At 42.0% G+C, this 14,860-nt stretch overlaps 1 protein-coding gene across 12 annotated transcripts in view; it reads right to left on the reverse strand.

Annotated features, from left to right (window-relative positions):
- Positions 1–14,860, reverse strand: part of PDE4DIP (phosphodiesterase 4D interacting protein) — a 241,637-nt gene that overhangs the window by 27,681 nt on the left and 199,096 nt on the right. For 9 of the 12 annotated variants that reach the window (XR_009244910.1, XM_058660134.1, XM_058660135.1 and 6 more), the window contains 6 exons: positions 10,080–10,312; positions 6,734–7,169; positions 5,783–5,975; positions 4,830–4,949; positions 2,502–3,003; positions 42–277 (listed from right to left, as the gene is read on the reverse strand). Coding sequence is in view for 11 of the 12 variants with exons in the window: in XM_058660134.1 (XP_058516117.1) it covers positions 42–277; positions 2,502–3,003; positions 4,830–4,949; positions 5,783–5,975; positions 6,734–7,169; positions 10,080–10,312 (1,720 nt within the window). In the remaining variant the exon portion in view is untranslated. The remainder of the gene's footprint in view (positions 1–41; positions 278–2,501; positions 3,004–4,829; positions 4,950–5,782; positions 5,976–6,733; positions 7,170–10,079; positions 10,313–14,860) is intronic. The other 3 variants (XM_058660126.1, XM_058660133.1, XM_058660125.1) reach the window with 1 other exon arrangement.

A 14,860-nucleotide genomic window follows, 5' to 3' on the forward strand; every position in this document is an offset into this window, starting at 1 on the left:
GGGGTGATCAAGAATATTCTAAAAGCCCATAGTCAACTCACTGGTGCTGAGTTTACTGGTGAGCCTCTCTGTCAGCTGGCTTCCCTGGGCAAGCTGCTCCCGGAAGCTCTGCCCCAGGTAGTAGTCAATGTCATTGCTCCTTAGGAGGTCTTCAAAAGACTTGACGGTATCTTTTGCATGCTGGATGAGAAGGTAACAGATGCCTCTCCCTTCTCGAATTTTTTGCCGAAGGTAGGAGAGTTCTCGGGCCTGATCCTGAATCAGGGAATCATATTTCCTAATGTAGGGAACCAAAGGAGAGGGATTGTAACATCAGATTTCAAGAGTTGTAGTGCAATGGCACAGACTAAGATTTCCAAAAAACAAATCCACACTCCTGTAACCATCTCATCTTTAACAAGGGTGCTGCAAAGCATTGCTTGGACTAAGGAGAGTCTTTTCAATTCAATAAACTGTGCTGGGAAAATTGGATTTCTAGAAGTAACACAACTGAAACAAAACCCCTACCTTACATCTTACACAAAACATCAACTGAAAATGGATCAATACATCAACTTGAGACCTGAGACTATAAAACTACCAGAAGAAAGCACAGAGGAGACATTTTAAGACGCCCACATAGGCAATAACACGTTACACAAAACTCCAAAAATACAGCCAATGAAAGCAAAAATGATAAATGGGATTTTGTCAAACCACGAAGCTTCTTCAAGCAAAAGAAACAATCCACAGAACGAACAGACAACTAGCAGAATGGGAGAGGATATTTGTGAAGTTTGCAGTAGATAAAAAGTTAATATCCAGGATCTATGAAGAGACCAAGAAAGTTAACAAAGCAAGCACTCGAATTAAGAAACGGGCAAACAATCTGAATAAAAGCTTTTTAAATAAAGAAATACATGTGGACAGCAAACATGTATTACTTAGTGTTAGTATTACTAGCCATCAGGGAAATACAGAGAAAAAGAAGCAGTGAAGTACCATCCCGCCCCAGTCAGAATGGCTATTAATGAGTGTCAAACAATAACACACACTGGTGAGATACAGAGACAAAGGAATCCTGCACACTGTTAGTAGGAATATAAATTAGCAGTCATTATGAAAAACAGTACGGGGATTCCACAAAAAGCTAAAACTGGATTTACATTATGACCTAGCTATACCATTTCTTGTGGGATACTCAAAGAAATGAAGGCAGCATATCAAAGAGATGTCTTCACTCCATGCTTATAGCAGCCTATTCACAATAGTCAAAATATGAAATCAGCCTAAATGCACATTAGAGGGTGACTAGAAAAAGAAAACATGATATTTCAAGGTAATGCAAAACTATTGAGCCATAAAAAAGAATTAAATCTTGATATTTGCAACAACATACATGGAACTAGCGATCATTATTACGCTAAGAGAAATAAACTAGTTACAAAAAGACAAATACTGTGTGTTTTCTTTCATATGTAGAAGTTAATACATATGTTTATATGTAGTAAAAAAAAATGTGAATGTGGGCTGGCATTGTGGTACAGTGAGTGAAGGCACTGCCCGCAATGCCAGCATTCAAATGGACATCATTTCATGACCTAGCTGCTCCACTTCAAATCCAGCTGCCTGCTAATGGCCTGGGAAGAGCAGCAGAAGGTGGCCTGAGTGTCAGGGCCCCTGAATCCACATGGGAGACAGGAAGAAATGCCTGGCTCTTGGTTCAAGCCTGGTTTAGCCCTGGATGTTGCAGTGTCTCTTTCTGCCTGTCCTGTCTCTCTGTACTTCTAACTTTCGAATAAATATTTTCAAAAATCTTTAGATGTCATATTATTTGGAATATAAATATTTATAAAACTTGTTTTTGCTGAATTATAGCTGTTACATAATTAATTTTTGTCATGAATCTCACATTACGTGATATTAACATATCTACCTCTTCTCTCAGAAAAAAATCATACATACGTGAGAGCATATATTTACCTATGAATGGGAAACAGGAAAATGTTAAAAAATTATTTAGCCTCTGAGTATTCATTGAATTCTTTATACTTTTCTGTATTATTTGAAGTATTTTAAAAGAAGAATTTTTTAAAAGAAAAAAATGGGCAAGAGTGAGTGATACAGGGTGGAGCTTCTGGGGAGAATATTCTGAGAATATCCTGATGGAACTCCCCCAGCACTGAATTCAGAAAAGACACAGGGAATATTTAAGAGTAAATTCTGCTCTGAAAACCTACTGCAGAAAAATCACCAAACAAAAAACAAACCAACAAACCATACTGTCCCTGCATCTCATCTGTGTTTCTGAGCTAGTCAAACTCCAAATACATGTTAGTCCAATATGTGTTAGTGAAATGCCCACAAATCAATGGTACATTCTGTGAGGGGAGACAGTGCCCATGCAGTCTACCCCGTACCTTCCCACTGCGCTGTATTGCCTGGCCTGTCATTCTACTAATAGATGTATATCAAGCACCAACACAGGCATCCTCCACCACGGCAACACCTGCTCTCCTTACCCTGGCCAAGAGGCCGACCTCAGCTCCTCAGCCAGTCTCCCTTCCAGGCCGGTCTTGGGCAGCTGTGCCTCCAGCTGTGCCACCCTCTGGATGAGTCGTTCCAGATCCTTTTTGGCCTGAATCCCTGGTGGGTAGAAAGCCCCAGTGCCATCGGACAGCCAGCCCTCATCCTCATCAGTGACACTACGAGGTGAAGATCCTTCAAGGGCGCCAATAGCCCTCAGCTTCCGGGGTCTTTCCAGGCTCGATGAGTAATCGCTTGTAACGGACAGTGATCGGACCCGGCTCTTGAGGCTTTGGATGACCTTGTTGGCACTCTGCAGCTGGGCTTTCAGATCCGCGATGTCTTTCTGCAGGGCTGAGATATCCTCTGCTTGCCCCTGAGCCTGGAATTCCTGCTGCTTCCTCCCAGGGCAGCTGGCCAGTGGGGGACCCAGGCGTCCCTTCCCAGAGCATGTCTCCTCCATGAGGATTTCCTTAAGGCTGTTATGCTCCTCACACTCTGGAAAAAGATGAGAACATCTTGCTGATTGAAGCAAAGGTCCTGCAGTGACCACTGCCTTAGGTGGGGAGGCAGCTTCGGACACAAGGATAATAATCTCTCAGATCAAAACTGAAACACTCCCCTATCCTGCCTGTTTATGCTTAACTTTCCAACAGCTCTACAAGTCTAACGATTATGTAAACACACATTCAAAGGTAAACCAGCTTATTTCAGACCACTTCAACCAGCACGTGGCAGAGCCTGAATGCAAACTTCCCAGGGTTCTGTTATTTTCAACACATATTCATGCCTCTTTTTATAAAATTTATTTTTATTGGAAAGCAGATTTACAGAGAAGAGAGACAGACAGAATCAGCTTCCAGTCCTTGGTTCACCCCCAAAATGACCATCAACAGCTGGAGCTAAGATAATCTGAACCCAGGAGCCAGGAGCTTCTTCCATGTCTCCCACATGGGTGCAGGAGCTTAAGGCTTCGGCCCATCCTCTGCTGAATTCCCAGGCCAGAAGCAGGAAGCTGGATGGGAAGCTGAACAGCTGGGACCCGAGCTGGCATCCATTTGGGATGCTGGCACTTTCCAGAGGGGTAAGATTAGCCAATTGAATCATTGCACCAAGCCCAACATGCATGCCTCTTAAGAACTTAAGAATGACATTGATGGGGCTGGAGTTACACTTCAACAGGCTAATCCTCTTCTTGCAATTGCCAAGATCCCATATGGGCACTGGCTCATGGGCCTCCCTATTTTTTCCCTGACACCAATTGATTATTTAGATTGTCATCTTATCATCAAAAATTGTTACAAAATGATTTAAGATTTAAGCATTTGGGGTTGGTATGGTGGCCCGACAGGCTAATCCTTCTGCTTGCAAGGCTGGCATCCTTTACGGGTACTGGTTCTAGTCAGCTGTTCCATTTCCCATCCAGCTCCATGTTTATGAACTGGGGAATCAGTAGAGGATGGTCCAAGTCCTTAAGCCTTACTCAAGACCCAGAAGAAGATCTTGGTTTATAGCTTCAAATCAGCTCAGCTCTGGCCATTGTGGCCATTTGGGGAGTAAACCAGCAGATGGAAGATTTCTCTCTCTCTGTAAATCTTCCTTCCAAATAAAAAATTTAAAGAAATTTAAAAAGCTAAGAGGTTACTATCTGACCTCAAAAAAAAAAAAAAAAAAAAAAAAGAGAGAGAGATAGAGGGCTCAACTTTCACAATGCAAACCAGTGAAAGAATTTCTCAAAGAAAAAGACCACTTTATATAGACATGTCCTCCATTCTACTACTGTGGTAATTTGAGAGAAAATGGTGGGAGCAGAAATTGGAGATAAAAGAAGGGGAGGGAGGAACTCCTATACTACAAGACAGTAGCACGGAGAATAATAATAAAAGTGAAAAAAACAAATGTGAAACGACATGCACATGTAACACACATATGTCAAAGAACACCCATTTTCCACTGGGAGGCTTAGAGATCTTTGTCTAAGTTCTTAACAAAAACAGTGATCCTTCACTTCTGATATTTCCTATAAATCTTTTAAAATTGTAGCTTGCATATCTCCATTCCCCTCTCCCCCCAAAAAGCAAAGCAGATTTCTCTTTAGTAAGTAAGCCTTAGTATTTTTTTTCCCTGTAATAGTTGGTTTTTAAGTTATCAGAAATACGCTGAAAACTAGCCTCATTTATGGCAAGAACTCTCCAAGCTTCCTGCTCTTCTCTGGTCCTCTGTCTCCTTTCCCCTTCCACTGCTCAGGAGTGGCACTGGCCAATAGCAGTCAAGTTCAACCCCAGCCAGGGCGGAAATGTGTATCCCATGACCTGCACTCTTACCAGGGCTTGTGGTCTCCTCCCGCTCGGCTTCATTCTCACTTCGGCCACAAGTCTCATAGCCCAGGTCCTGCAGGTCCACTTGGACCTGCTTGCTGTCCTGCTTCACCAAGGATTCACCTGCTTGAAAATATACCAAAGAGTGTTTACTGAGTAGGCACATCCTCCCTCAACCTCAGTGCCACATACCCTGGCCCTTAGAGGTTTAGAGGCCGATCCTATTCCATGAGGCAGAACTCCCCCTCACTTTCACACAACATAGATTCAGTGATGTCTAAGTTGACTGTTGCATACATTGGTCTCTAGGAGCCCCAGTGGACCAAAGCAGGTGTTTTACCTACAGGGCCTCAATAACAATTTGAACAGAACTTTACTAACTTAGAGTAGAAAAACATCTCAGTCCAGTTAAACAGTTACTGGTCACATGGAATTCATATATATCCTACATGATTATTTCATATTACATTCATTATAATTAAACAAAACTTAAAATTCCAGGTTGCACCAGCCATATTTCATGTGTTCAACTGCCACACACGATAGACACAGAGAACTTTTTCATCAGCTGCAGGAAGTTCTGGGCTATGCTGACGCTAGATCAATAATGATGGTATGTTTTTGGAAAATCTAATATGGTATAAAGAGAAGCAGAAGAGAAACCATTAACCTGTGTTGGGAAAAATACAGCGATTTATTGGGTATGCACAAATCAGCTGACCAATAGAGGGTCAGTCCATTTCCTGCCCATTCTTCACTGCAAACTTGAAACCTTTATCCTTTATTCTTTATTCTTTCTTGTCACTTACTAGTGGAAATCAAATATCCACTTCCATAGTTCTAGGAAGATGGCCAGGATTCAGTTTGTTTTGAGGTGCAAAAGAAAACTCAAGTCTGGGAAACACATAGCTTCCTCTGAAGAGGAAAAACTGTGATGATGGTATTGTTGTAAGACTTACCAAATACGACTCTGTATTTCTCCAGCTGGTTCGCCTGGGCGAAGACAGTGGCTTCTGAGATCAGCAGCTTCTCTTGGAGATCTTGGTAGCGTTGTTTACATTGTGCCAGTTGGGAGCGAAGGTGCTTGGTGGAGCCTGAAAGGCTGAGTTCTGACTGTGGCACAGCATCCCAGATCTGGGGTTTATTATTCAGCTGTAAAAAAAGGGCAAGGACAAGAAGAGGAAAGTGTGAGTTATCTCTTCCTCTCTTTCCCCCTCAGGAATCTGTGAACTCAATTCATGTGTTGGCCATAGCACTTGCCCTGCTGTTTGGCCATTTCTCACTTTTTGGAAAGGGTTCCTGGAGAGCTGGGATGTGTTTATTCATTTCTGTATCTATAGCACAGAGCACAGCACTCAGATCTGGAGAGATCTCAGGAAACACGACAAGAAGAAATGTCATCTCCCTCCCTTCTTTCTACAGTGGTTATCGCAGAACCTTTTGTATTCATTTTACTAAATCCTCAGCAAAGCTGCTTCCCATAACAGCATCCCAGCAAGTCCCTCTGAGACCCGGGACCCACCCTGTAGCGAGACGTAACAAAAACAATAATGAGAACAGAGTTGTCATTACACAGTGCTTGTTTGACTACTTGAATCCCAAAGTTTCACTACCCCACAGCAGTTGCCACTATCTCTAAAAAATAAATACGTAAAAATAAAATAAAAAAATAACAGTGTGACTTGATAGAAAAGAGTAGGGCAGCCTGTGCCTGGAATCTTGAGCTCACAGACCGTTGGTGCTGTAAACGTTACTCTAGGGCTAACTATGTGCAGAATATTATCATCACCACTGCTCCTGGTGCAAAGGCTTTTAACTCCTGATACAAAAGGCAGAACTGTTTAAGGCAAAGCCTCACATCTCCAGTCCCTCTCCAAATGTCTTTTTATTCCATCCGTACCCACACTTACTTGATGGGCATCCACGGGGAGGACAGTTCCAAGGTCAAGGCTCTGGGGTCTGGGGTAGGGCCTCACGCTCACAACGCCCTCCTCTTGGCACTGGTGCTTTTCAGCAGAACAAGACAGTCCAGAGTTCCTTTCGCCGATCTCCTTGTCATGATGCCCCAGCAGCTCAGGAGTTGGTTTGTTCTTCCCTTCCTTGCTGTTCAGCACTAGCTGTTCCTTGAGGAGGCTGATAATATGGTGGGCATTCTTCAGTTTTCCCTGGAGCTTTCGGAACTCAGACTGAAGGTTACTGTCACTGGGACCCCCTTTGGCGACTCCAGTCTCCACCATCACCTCGCCCTTCTCCTTGTCATCGTCTATCTCCCATCCATCAGACATTGCTTCTCCCACCTGCTCTTTCAGTTCTGCGTTCTCCAGGCAAAGGCTCAGCATGGTGTTCCTGAAGGAAATACACACGGTCAGGAGCTGCGGCTGGCATCGCCAGTTGCTAACAGTACTTTTTACTCACGTTTAATTCCATAATTCATTCAGAGACAACTCAGAGGCTGAAGTAACCTCAGAGACTGACAACTGCTTTATTTTACAAAGCAGGTCAAGGATCAGGAAGGCCAAGAGACTTGCTCATACCTCTGCTGCTACTTGCTAACAGCATCATCACTAAAAGTCTTGGACTCAGATCAGCATGAGCCACACAGCCTCCTATGTGCCTGCTGCCAATGGCCTTTGAAAGAAAACAACAGCAACAACAACAAAAACAAAACCACTGGGACTTATAGTGTAAAGAAAACAGGAAGAACCTTGCCTTGCCTACAGTAAGTGTACTCTTACAGATTCTGTAGTTATATTAATTTCACCAACCAACAGTCAGTTTGAAACCACTGAATGATAAATATGAAACTAGGAACACAGCAGAAATAAATATGAGTCAGAATTATCAGAAAAATGTACTTATGTAATTATTTGCTTATGGGGGCTAGCTTTGTGGTGCTGGGAGTTAAGCCACCGCCTGTGATGATGGTATAGAATATTAGCACAGATCCAAATCTCAAATTGCTCCACTTCTGATCCAGCTCTGTTTACGTGCCTAGGAAGGTGGCAGAGGATGGTCCAAGTTCTTGGGCCCCTGCCTCTCATGTGGGAGACCCAGATGAAGCAACTGTCTCCTGACTTTGACCTTGCCTTGCCTTAACTATTGCAGTCATCTGGGCAGTGAACCAGCAGATGGAGGTTCTCGTTGTTCTCTTTTTCTTTCCCTCTCTGTAATTCTTCCAAATAAATGACCCTTTAATGACCACTATTTATATCTTTTGGTTCATGTGATGAGAGGTGGCCTCCATGAGAGCAGAAGTATCCATCCTGCTCTGTATTCTAGGGATCTGCACAAGAGCCTGCCATGCAAAGCACACAAAGTTGTTGAAGACCTAAGATTGGCTAAAACAACTAACTTTCACCAAAAAAAATTTTGCATATACCCTTTCATCACAACAGACCCTTGAGTAGAGTGAGGTGGATGTAATAAACAACATGGATTTAACAAGATCATACATGCAACCTATTTCAGCCTCAATCTCCTTTTAGACAAAATGAGGATTAAAACGTGATTCTAAGTGGAGTTAGTAGATACTTCAACAAAATTACATATATGGTATGGCCAGCCCAGGGACTGCCAGAGAGAATTCCATCAAATCCATGCTGTATTAGTTACAGACCTAAGGAAGCAACACCTGACTTACATGAGTGACTTAAAGTGCTAAGGTGTAGGAACCTACATTTTACTTAAGGACCACAGGTGAACCTTCGGCATTCTGAACTTACACCCACTGAGCTGGAAGAGGTAAAGGAAATAGGTTAAGCCACAGTCCTTAGAGCCAGCAGGTGGATGCATACCTGGACTGGATGTCTCAGGATTCTAACGTACTAGAACCTAGAGCAGAGCCTGTCTGGTGTGATCCAAGGAGGACAACCCTGGCAGGTGTAGGACTCAGACTGCCTGTGAGAGCCAGCTTCTCCACAGAGGAAGGGGAGCCAGGTACTTCACCAAAATGCAGAGGTAGAAGGAAGAAAACTGGACATGTGCATAGTATCAGAGAAGGTTTAATATTGCTTTATAACTGTTTTGAGGAAAACCCTGATGTGTTGGCAAAAAAAGAAAAAACTAAAGAAAGCAAAGCTCAACGACTTCAACAATGTTCATGATTCTGAATTGAGTGAAGGGTTAAATAACTGAGAGTTTGCCGGTAATACTCCTGAGCCAAATAGAAATTAACTTCCGAAGACATCTATCTGTGGTTTGAATGCAGGCTCAACTATCAAATCAAAAGAGAGGTATTGTTCTTACCTGTGACACCTCAACTAAGCTCATATACAAAAAAGTCTAAATAACCTTATGTTGTACCTTAGGTAAAATTTAAGACTGATAATTCAAAGAAGTGATTTTTACAACCACTTGACAAAATATATAGTATAGAAAAATCTCTTAAAATGGGAGGTGGGAGTATATAAAAATGAAAATATTCATGAGTGATTATGCAAACTTGAGCATGTCGCTTGGAACTCTCTAGGCCTGAGCTTCTTCAAGGACATGAAGCTAGATGCCAAAATTCTCTTTAAGCGCTAATAGTATTCAGAGACACTCAAGTGGCATATAACACACAAGGACACAATAGGGTGCAAATTAAAATACACAACTTCACAATTGTGCTGAAGACAGAGCATGACAGCCGTGGTGGGCAGGGATGAGGGAATAAATGAATTAGTCCTACTGTATGAGCAAGTTCCTCAAGCATTTTTTTTGTCGAAAAGAAAAAAAGTAACCATCATGGCCAGTGTAGCCAATGGCCAGCTATTTGCTATGTTGTAAATCTAACAGTGCTCCAGAGGTGACCAAGACTGCCCTGCCATGATTCAAGGACTTATGCTTCAGCGGGGGTTGAATGGAGACAGACGGGCCCCTGTGTAAACCCTCCTTGCAGGCTGTTCTGGTTCTGAACAAAGCAATGAAATATCTTGACGAGCAGGAGACTCCCCACATGGTCAAGTCCAAAGAGTAATACTAATCACACAGCTGAGAGTTTTCCATCCATGACTGTCACATGCATGATGGGAACATGGGCAGTGGCAATCAGTAGTATTATATTAAGACTGGACTGATTGATAAAACAAGTGATTAGCATTACCCAATATTATCAATTTTTTCTAAAGGATTTATAGAAGCATCAATGCATACAGCCTGGGATGTGGACTAAGCAGTCCCATGACAACACTAGCACCTTGGCTGCAACAAGGTGCATGCCTCGGGCACATGGCCTCATTCCTAGCAGGTGCCCCTTCTCTTGACAGAGCATCCTACCTGATGTGAGACACAGAGGAGAATCCTGCTTCCTCAATTTGAGCCTTTAGCTCCTTCAGCTCCCCCTCTGCTTTCCTCTTCTCTTCCAGGTGCTGATGAACCTCAGCCCTCAGGTGGAGCATTTCTTCCTGCAGACACCTGTTACTGTCCCCTCCGACTGGGGAAGGGGAGGAAAGAGAGACATCCGGGGTGTCCACAGCTGCCAGGCTTTTTTCCAAAGCCACCTTGATGAGCTGAAAGAAAAATCATGGATTTTAAAAATTAGGTCATTAACGAGAATTCAAGAAGAACATGACATTACAACAATGTTCTGCAATGCAGACCCAAGAAGGCGGACCCACCTGGACCCACCAAGGACTGTCTCCATCAAAAGGGTGCTGAGATTGGTGTGGGTGTTGAGGAAACACCAATAACACAGGCAGACTGAGGCCACGGGAAATACAGGGGAACTAGAAAGGGGTGAGAATGTACACAGACACATGGGAAATGGACACAAATGGGTTTAGTCAGAACTGGAGCATGTGGCTACAGTGATGCTTTTCTTGCTGCGGCACAGAATTCCCAGGGAGTCTGCTTACAAGCCAGGGAACTCCATCAGTCCTGGGACACTGGAGCCCTGAACCGCGGATCACTGCACAAGATACCGTGCTTGATGCCTAAGCCTCTGCCTGTAACTTAGTCTCCAAAGAGGACATCTGGCTGGGAGGATGAAGAGCAGGGAGAACAGCAGAGCCACAGCAGCACAGAACTGCAGGCAGAACAAGGCAAGCTGAGGCTTCCTGGCAGCAGGACAAGGCAAGCTGGGGTGAAGCCACCTTGCCAGCTGCCAGCTGTATGCTGACACTACCAAACTCTCTACAGATCTAAGCATGGGAGAAGGGAACAAAAACCAGTTACCAACACCTTTTTTTTTCCTCCCCAAGGATACTCCTGAAGGACTTCTCAGTCTTTCAATTAAAACAGATCTTGTATTTTTTTCTCCAGATGGGGATTTATCAACTTTGAGATTTCATCACTGTTCATTTTGGCTTTTCTCCAGATTTTTACCATGCTTTATAAACGGAAAAAAAAAAATCAAAATCTGGATATGATCATGTATTTAGAGTATGGTCATTTTGGTCTAAGATTATTCTGCCTATCTATTTAATACCAATCTGTTTATTATCATTATTATTTATTTTATTTGGAAGACAGAGTTATAGAGAAAGAGAAAAATCTTCCACCTGCTTTTCACTCTCTAAATGGCCTCAATGGCCAAGGCTGAGCTGGGCTGAAGCCAGGAGCCAACAACTTCATCTGGGCCTCCCACATAGGTACAGGGGTCCAAGCACCTGAGCTATCTTTCACTGCTTTCTAAGGTGTATTAGCAGGGAGCTGGGTCGGAAGTGGAGCATCCAGGACTTTAACCGCCACCCATACAGGATGCCAACACTGCAGGCTTTATTCACTATTCCACAGCAGCAGCCCCCAGTACTAATCTTAGCACATCCTAATATGCTGGCTTCTTGGTTCCTTGGTGACAGTATTTTTAGGTTTCACTTCAGAGTAGTGTGGATCTTCTGACTTGCCACTGTTCCTCCTGAGCTAAGTCTGGGTCATATCATTTTATCTCTGCAAATATTGTGATTGTGCTTGTCATCTGTAAATTCATTCTGGCTATACAGGTCACTTTCAATGACCAAAATATTTGCTGTGTATCTCCACGATTCAGGATGATTTGTAGAATTAATTCCGGGCTTTATGCCTTCACTCTGGTCACCAACACATTCAACAGCTCAGGGTCCAGAACAGAGCTGCTTTTCTGGATCAATGATTGATGGAACTGTATGGAAGGCACACTTTGGTTATTCCCCTCAATAAAGCATGGTAGAATCCAGGCCACACAGAGCACAGGTGTGTAATGGTGGCCAGTAGTAGAGCACCTGAGGTTATGAAGAGATGTGCACTTGTGACAAAGAAAACAACCCACAGATGTAACTATGCAGATCCTAGGTGTCCAGTCCCACCCAGGGCTTGTAGCCTGTCTCCATGACTCTGCAGGAGTCAGGCTGGTGGCCAGTCTAGCTTATGCTGCCAATCTCCTGCAACAAAATAAAGAAGAGTGACTAGATGGCCCGCTTCCCCACCACACACACACTTTAAACTACCTGATTTTATATTTCTATATAAACTCTCTCAAACTTACTTCACTAGAATGAATGTACTCCTTTCTAAAACGCAAGGGTGCCTTTGGCTTAAATCTCATGTCTGACTTGAAAGAAGCCCATCTATTTATAAAGGGCCTTCTGGATATACATCACCTATTTCCATTGGTTTCAAAATGCCTATTTACTTTATAAAAAAAATATAATTGATACATTATTTATTAATACCAGAAGAACATTGAGGTCTATTTGCTCTAATTCATGACATGAAAAATGAGAATATAAGTCCTTGTCTAGAAATCTGATTTTTTTTTGCCCAGGCTAAAATTTGAGTTTTCATATTTTCATCATAAAGGGGCCTTACTTTGGCTAACTTCAAAATTTAAAAGCAGATGCAACTGAATAGTAAATGCACAAGCAGTGACTCGGGACCTAACCTTTCCACAAATGTTTATCACATTTGAGAAGCCGAGGTTTCTGTTCTGTGCCAGAGACTAAAGCCCAAGGCTTCTGGGATGTGAGGGAGCCAGTTGAATTGATTACAGCTTTCTGAAATCATTTCTCACTCACAAGTTTTGTTTTTTTTTACATTTTCTAGCCCCCTGATGCTAGTGCTTCCACACAATTGTTTGCCGACTGGGTTCTCTCACAAAGCCAAGTCAGCACCAAGGATATTCAAAGCTAGCTTTTGTCAAGGGCTCAGCACACTAATCACTGGAGAAATGCAGAAGCAACCCACCATGAGAGGGTGCCTAGTATCTGTCAGAACAGGTTTTCTCAAAAGGATGAAAGATGACAAGTGCTGCATGGAGTGAATGCAAGAAAAACTCTTACACACTGGTAGTTGGAAGATACATATTAACACTGCCATTGTGAAAAGTAGCATGTGGTTCCCCAAAATGAAAAATAAAATCACCACATGTCCCAGTAATCTGACTTTGGAGAACATATTTAAAAAAGCCCTGAAGCCAATATATGAGACAGATATTGTCACTCCCATGTTCACTGCGGTACTACTCACAGGCAGTACGAGGCATGACTGGATGCATGGAAAGGAAAACCTGGTGTATAGACATAATGCAAAGTGGGAGTAATTCAAAAAGTTTGTGGGAAATGAAATTGAAAGTTAAAATACTAAAAAAATTTAAATGTATGCACAATAGGGGGTTTTTAAAACATTCATAAAAATGGATATTATGGAAAATGCTGTGAATTTCAAAGATTTTTGTATCAATCAACAACTTTGACTCCATTTTTCCACAGATTTTTTTTTAAAGGATTCTTATACTAATCTGCTTAAAAGAAGGGTGAAGGGAATTCTACGGTTTTACAATAAAAGAGATGAATCTGGAGGACCTCATGCTAGGTGAAATAAACCTAGTACCTACAGTCAAACACTGTATAATTTCCCTTGTATTTGGAACCTAAAAAAGTAGAGAACAGAGTGATGGTTACCAGAGGCTAGGCAGCAGGGTAGAGAGGGAGAGAATGAGAACCGTTATCAAAGTGTCAGACAAGTAGAATAGGGTTTCAGTATAGCAAGATGACTATGTCCAATAATCATGTCATTTCAAAATAGGAGTCTAGCTTTTGAAATTCCAACACAAAAACTATAGATAGGCAAGGTGTTGGATATGATCATTAGTTTGCTTTAATTTTTTCACACATTATCCATTTGTGTGGAGTACAAAGCATCACATTGTATTCCATAAAAATATAAAGTTTAAGATAGTGACTGTCTTAAAATATCTTTTCTCAATTTTTCAGTCTTCTGACTTCTATTCTTTGTATTTGAATCTTGACTCTTGATTAACTTTTCTCCAGTAAAGTTTTAGATAAAAAGCAATGGTGGATTAGTTTCTTAAAGAGTAATGTCCTAGGTATTCATTATAGATCTTACATTCACTTCAGAATGAGATTTTGCTAAGATCTCTAGGGAATATTGCATCGTGTCCAGACTTAAAGCTTCCTTGGGCAAGTGGGCACAAAACAAAACAAAACAAAAAACAAGAAGAAGAAAGCAATTATACCGAAAGGTAACTCCTTGGCAGGAGCACAAAACTGAATGTGTTTTTTAAGGGAATTATGTGTATGCTTGAGGCAGGAAGGGAGTTCGCTGTTAAGAATAAAGTTGACTTCACAAAGACACAACAAGGAGGCACCTACAGGCTAATCTTCAGGAAATCATTTCTCTGGAAACAACTAAACAAACATTTGAGAATCTGGACACAAGACAGTATGGCAAAGCAAGCTTTATTTAATTGTTAGCAGGAAAGTCACATCCTCAAACTCCAGAAAAAAATTAAGTAGTTTACAATGATTTCAATTATTTCACAAACCATAGTTCCTCCTATCCAAAGTCATTGATAAAATTTCAAGAAAATGTGATAGAAAAAAAAAAAAAGTTGCTTACCCAAAAGATTCTTCATTCAACAAGTATATACTTTGTTTATCATGAATCAAGTCCCGATTCAAAGGTTCCTTAACCTGTAATTATACTTGGTACCTCTTTATGCAAAGTAGCATGGCAGGCACATATTTCCCACCTTAAACATTCACTCCAGGCTAAACTAACCATCTCAGAATGGGGTCTGGTCCTGTTATCCATGCTAGGCTAAAGAGAAGGTGGTGGAAGAA

The sequence above is a fragment of the Ochotona princeps genome, chromosome 2 (assembly GCF_030435755.1).
Source record: "Ochotona princeps isolate mOchPri1 chromosome 2, mOchPri1.hap1, whole genome shotgun sequence".
Taxonomy (NCBI): domain Eukaryota; kingdom Metazoa; phylum Chordata; class Mammalia; order Lagomorpha; family Ochotonidae; genus Ochotona; species Ochotona princeps.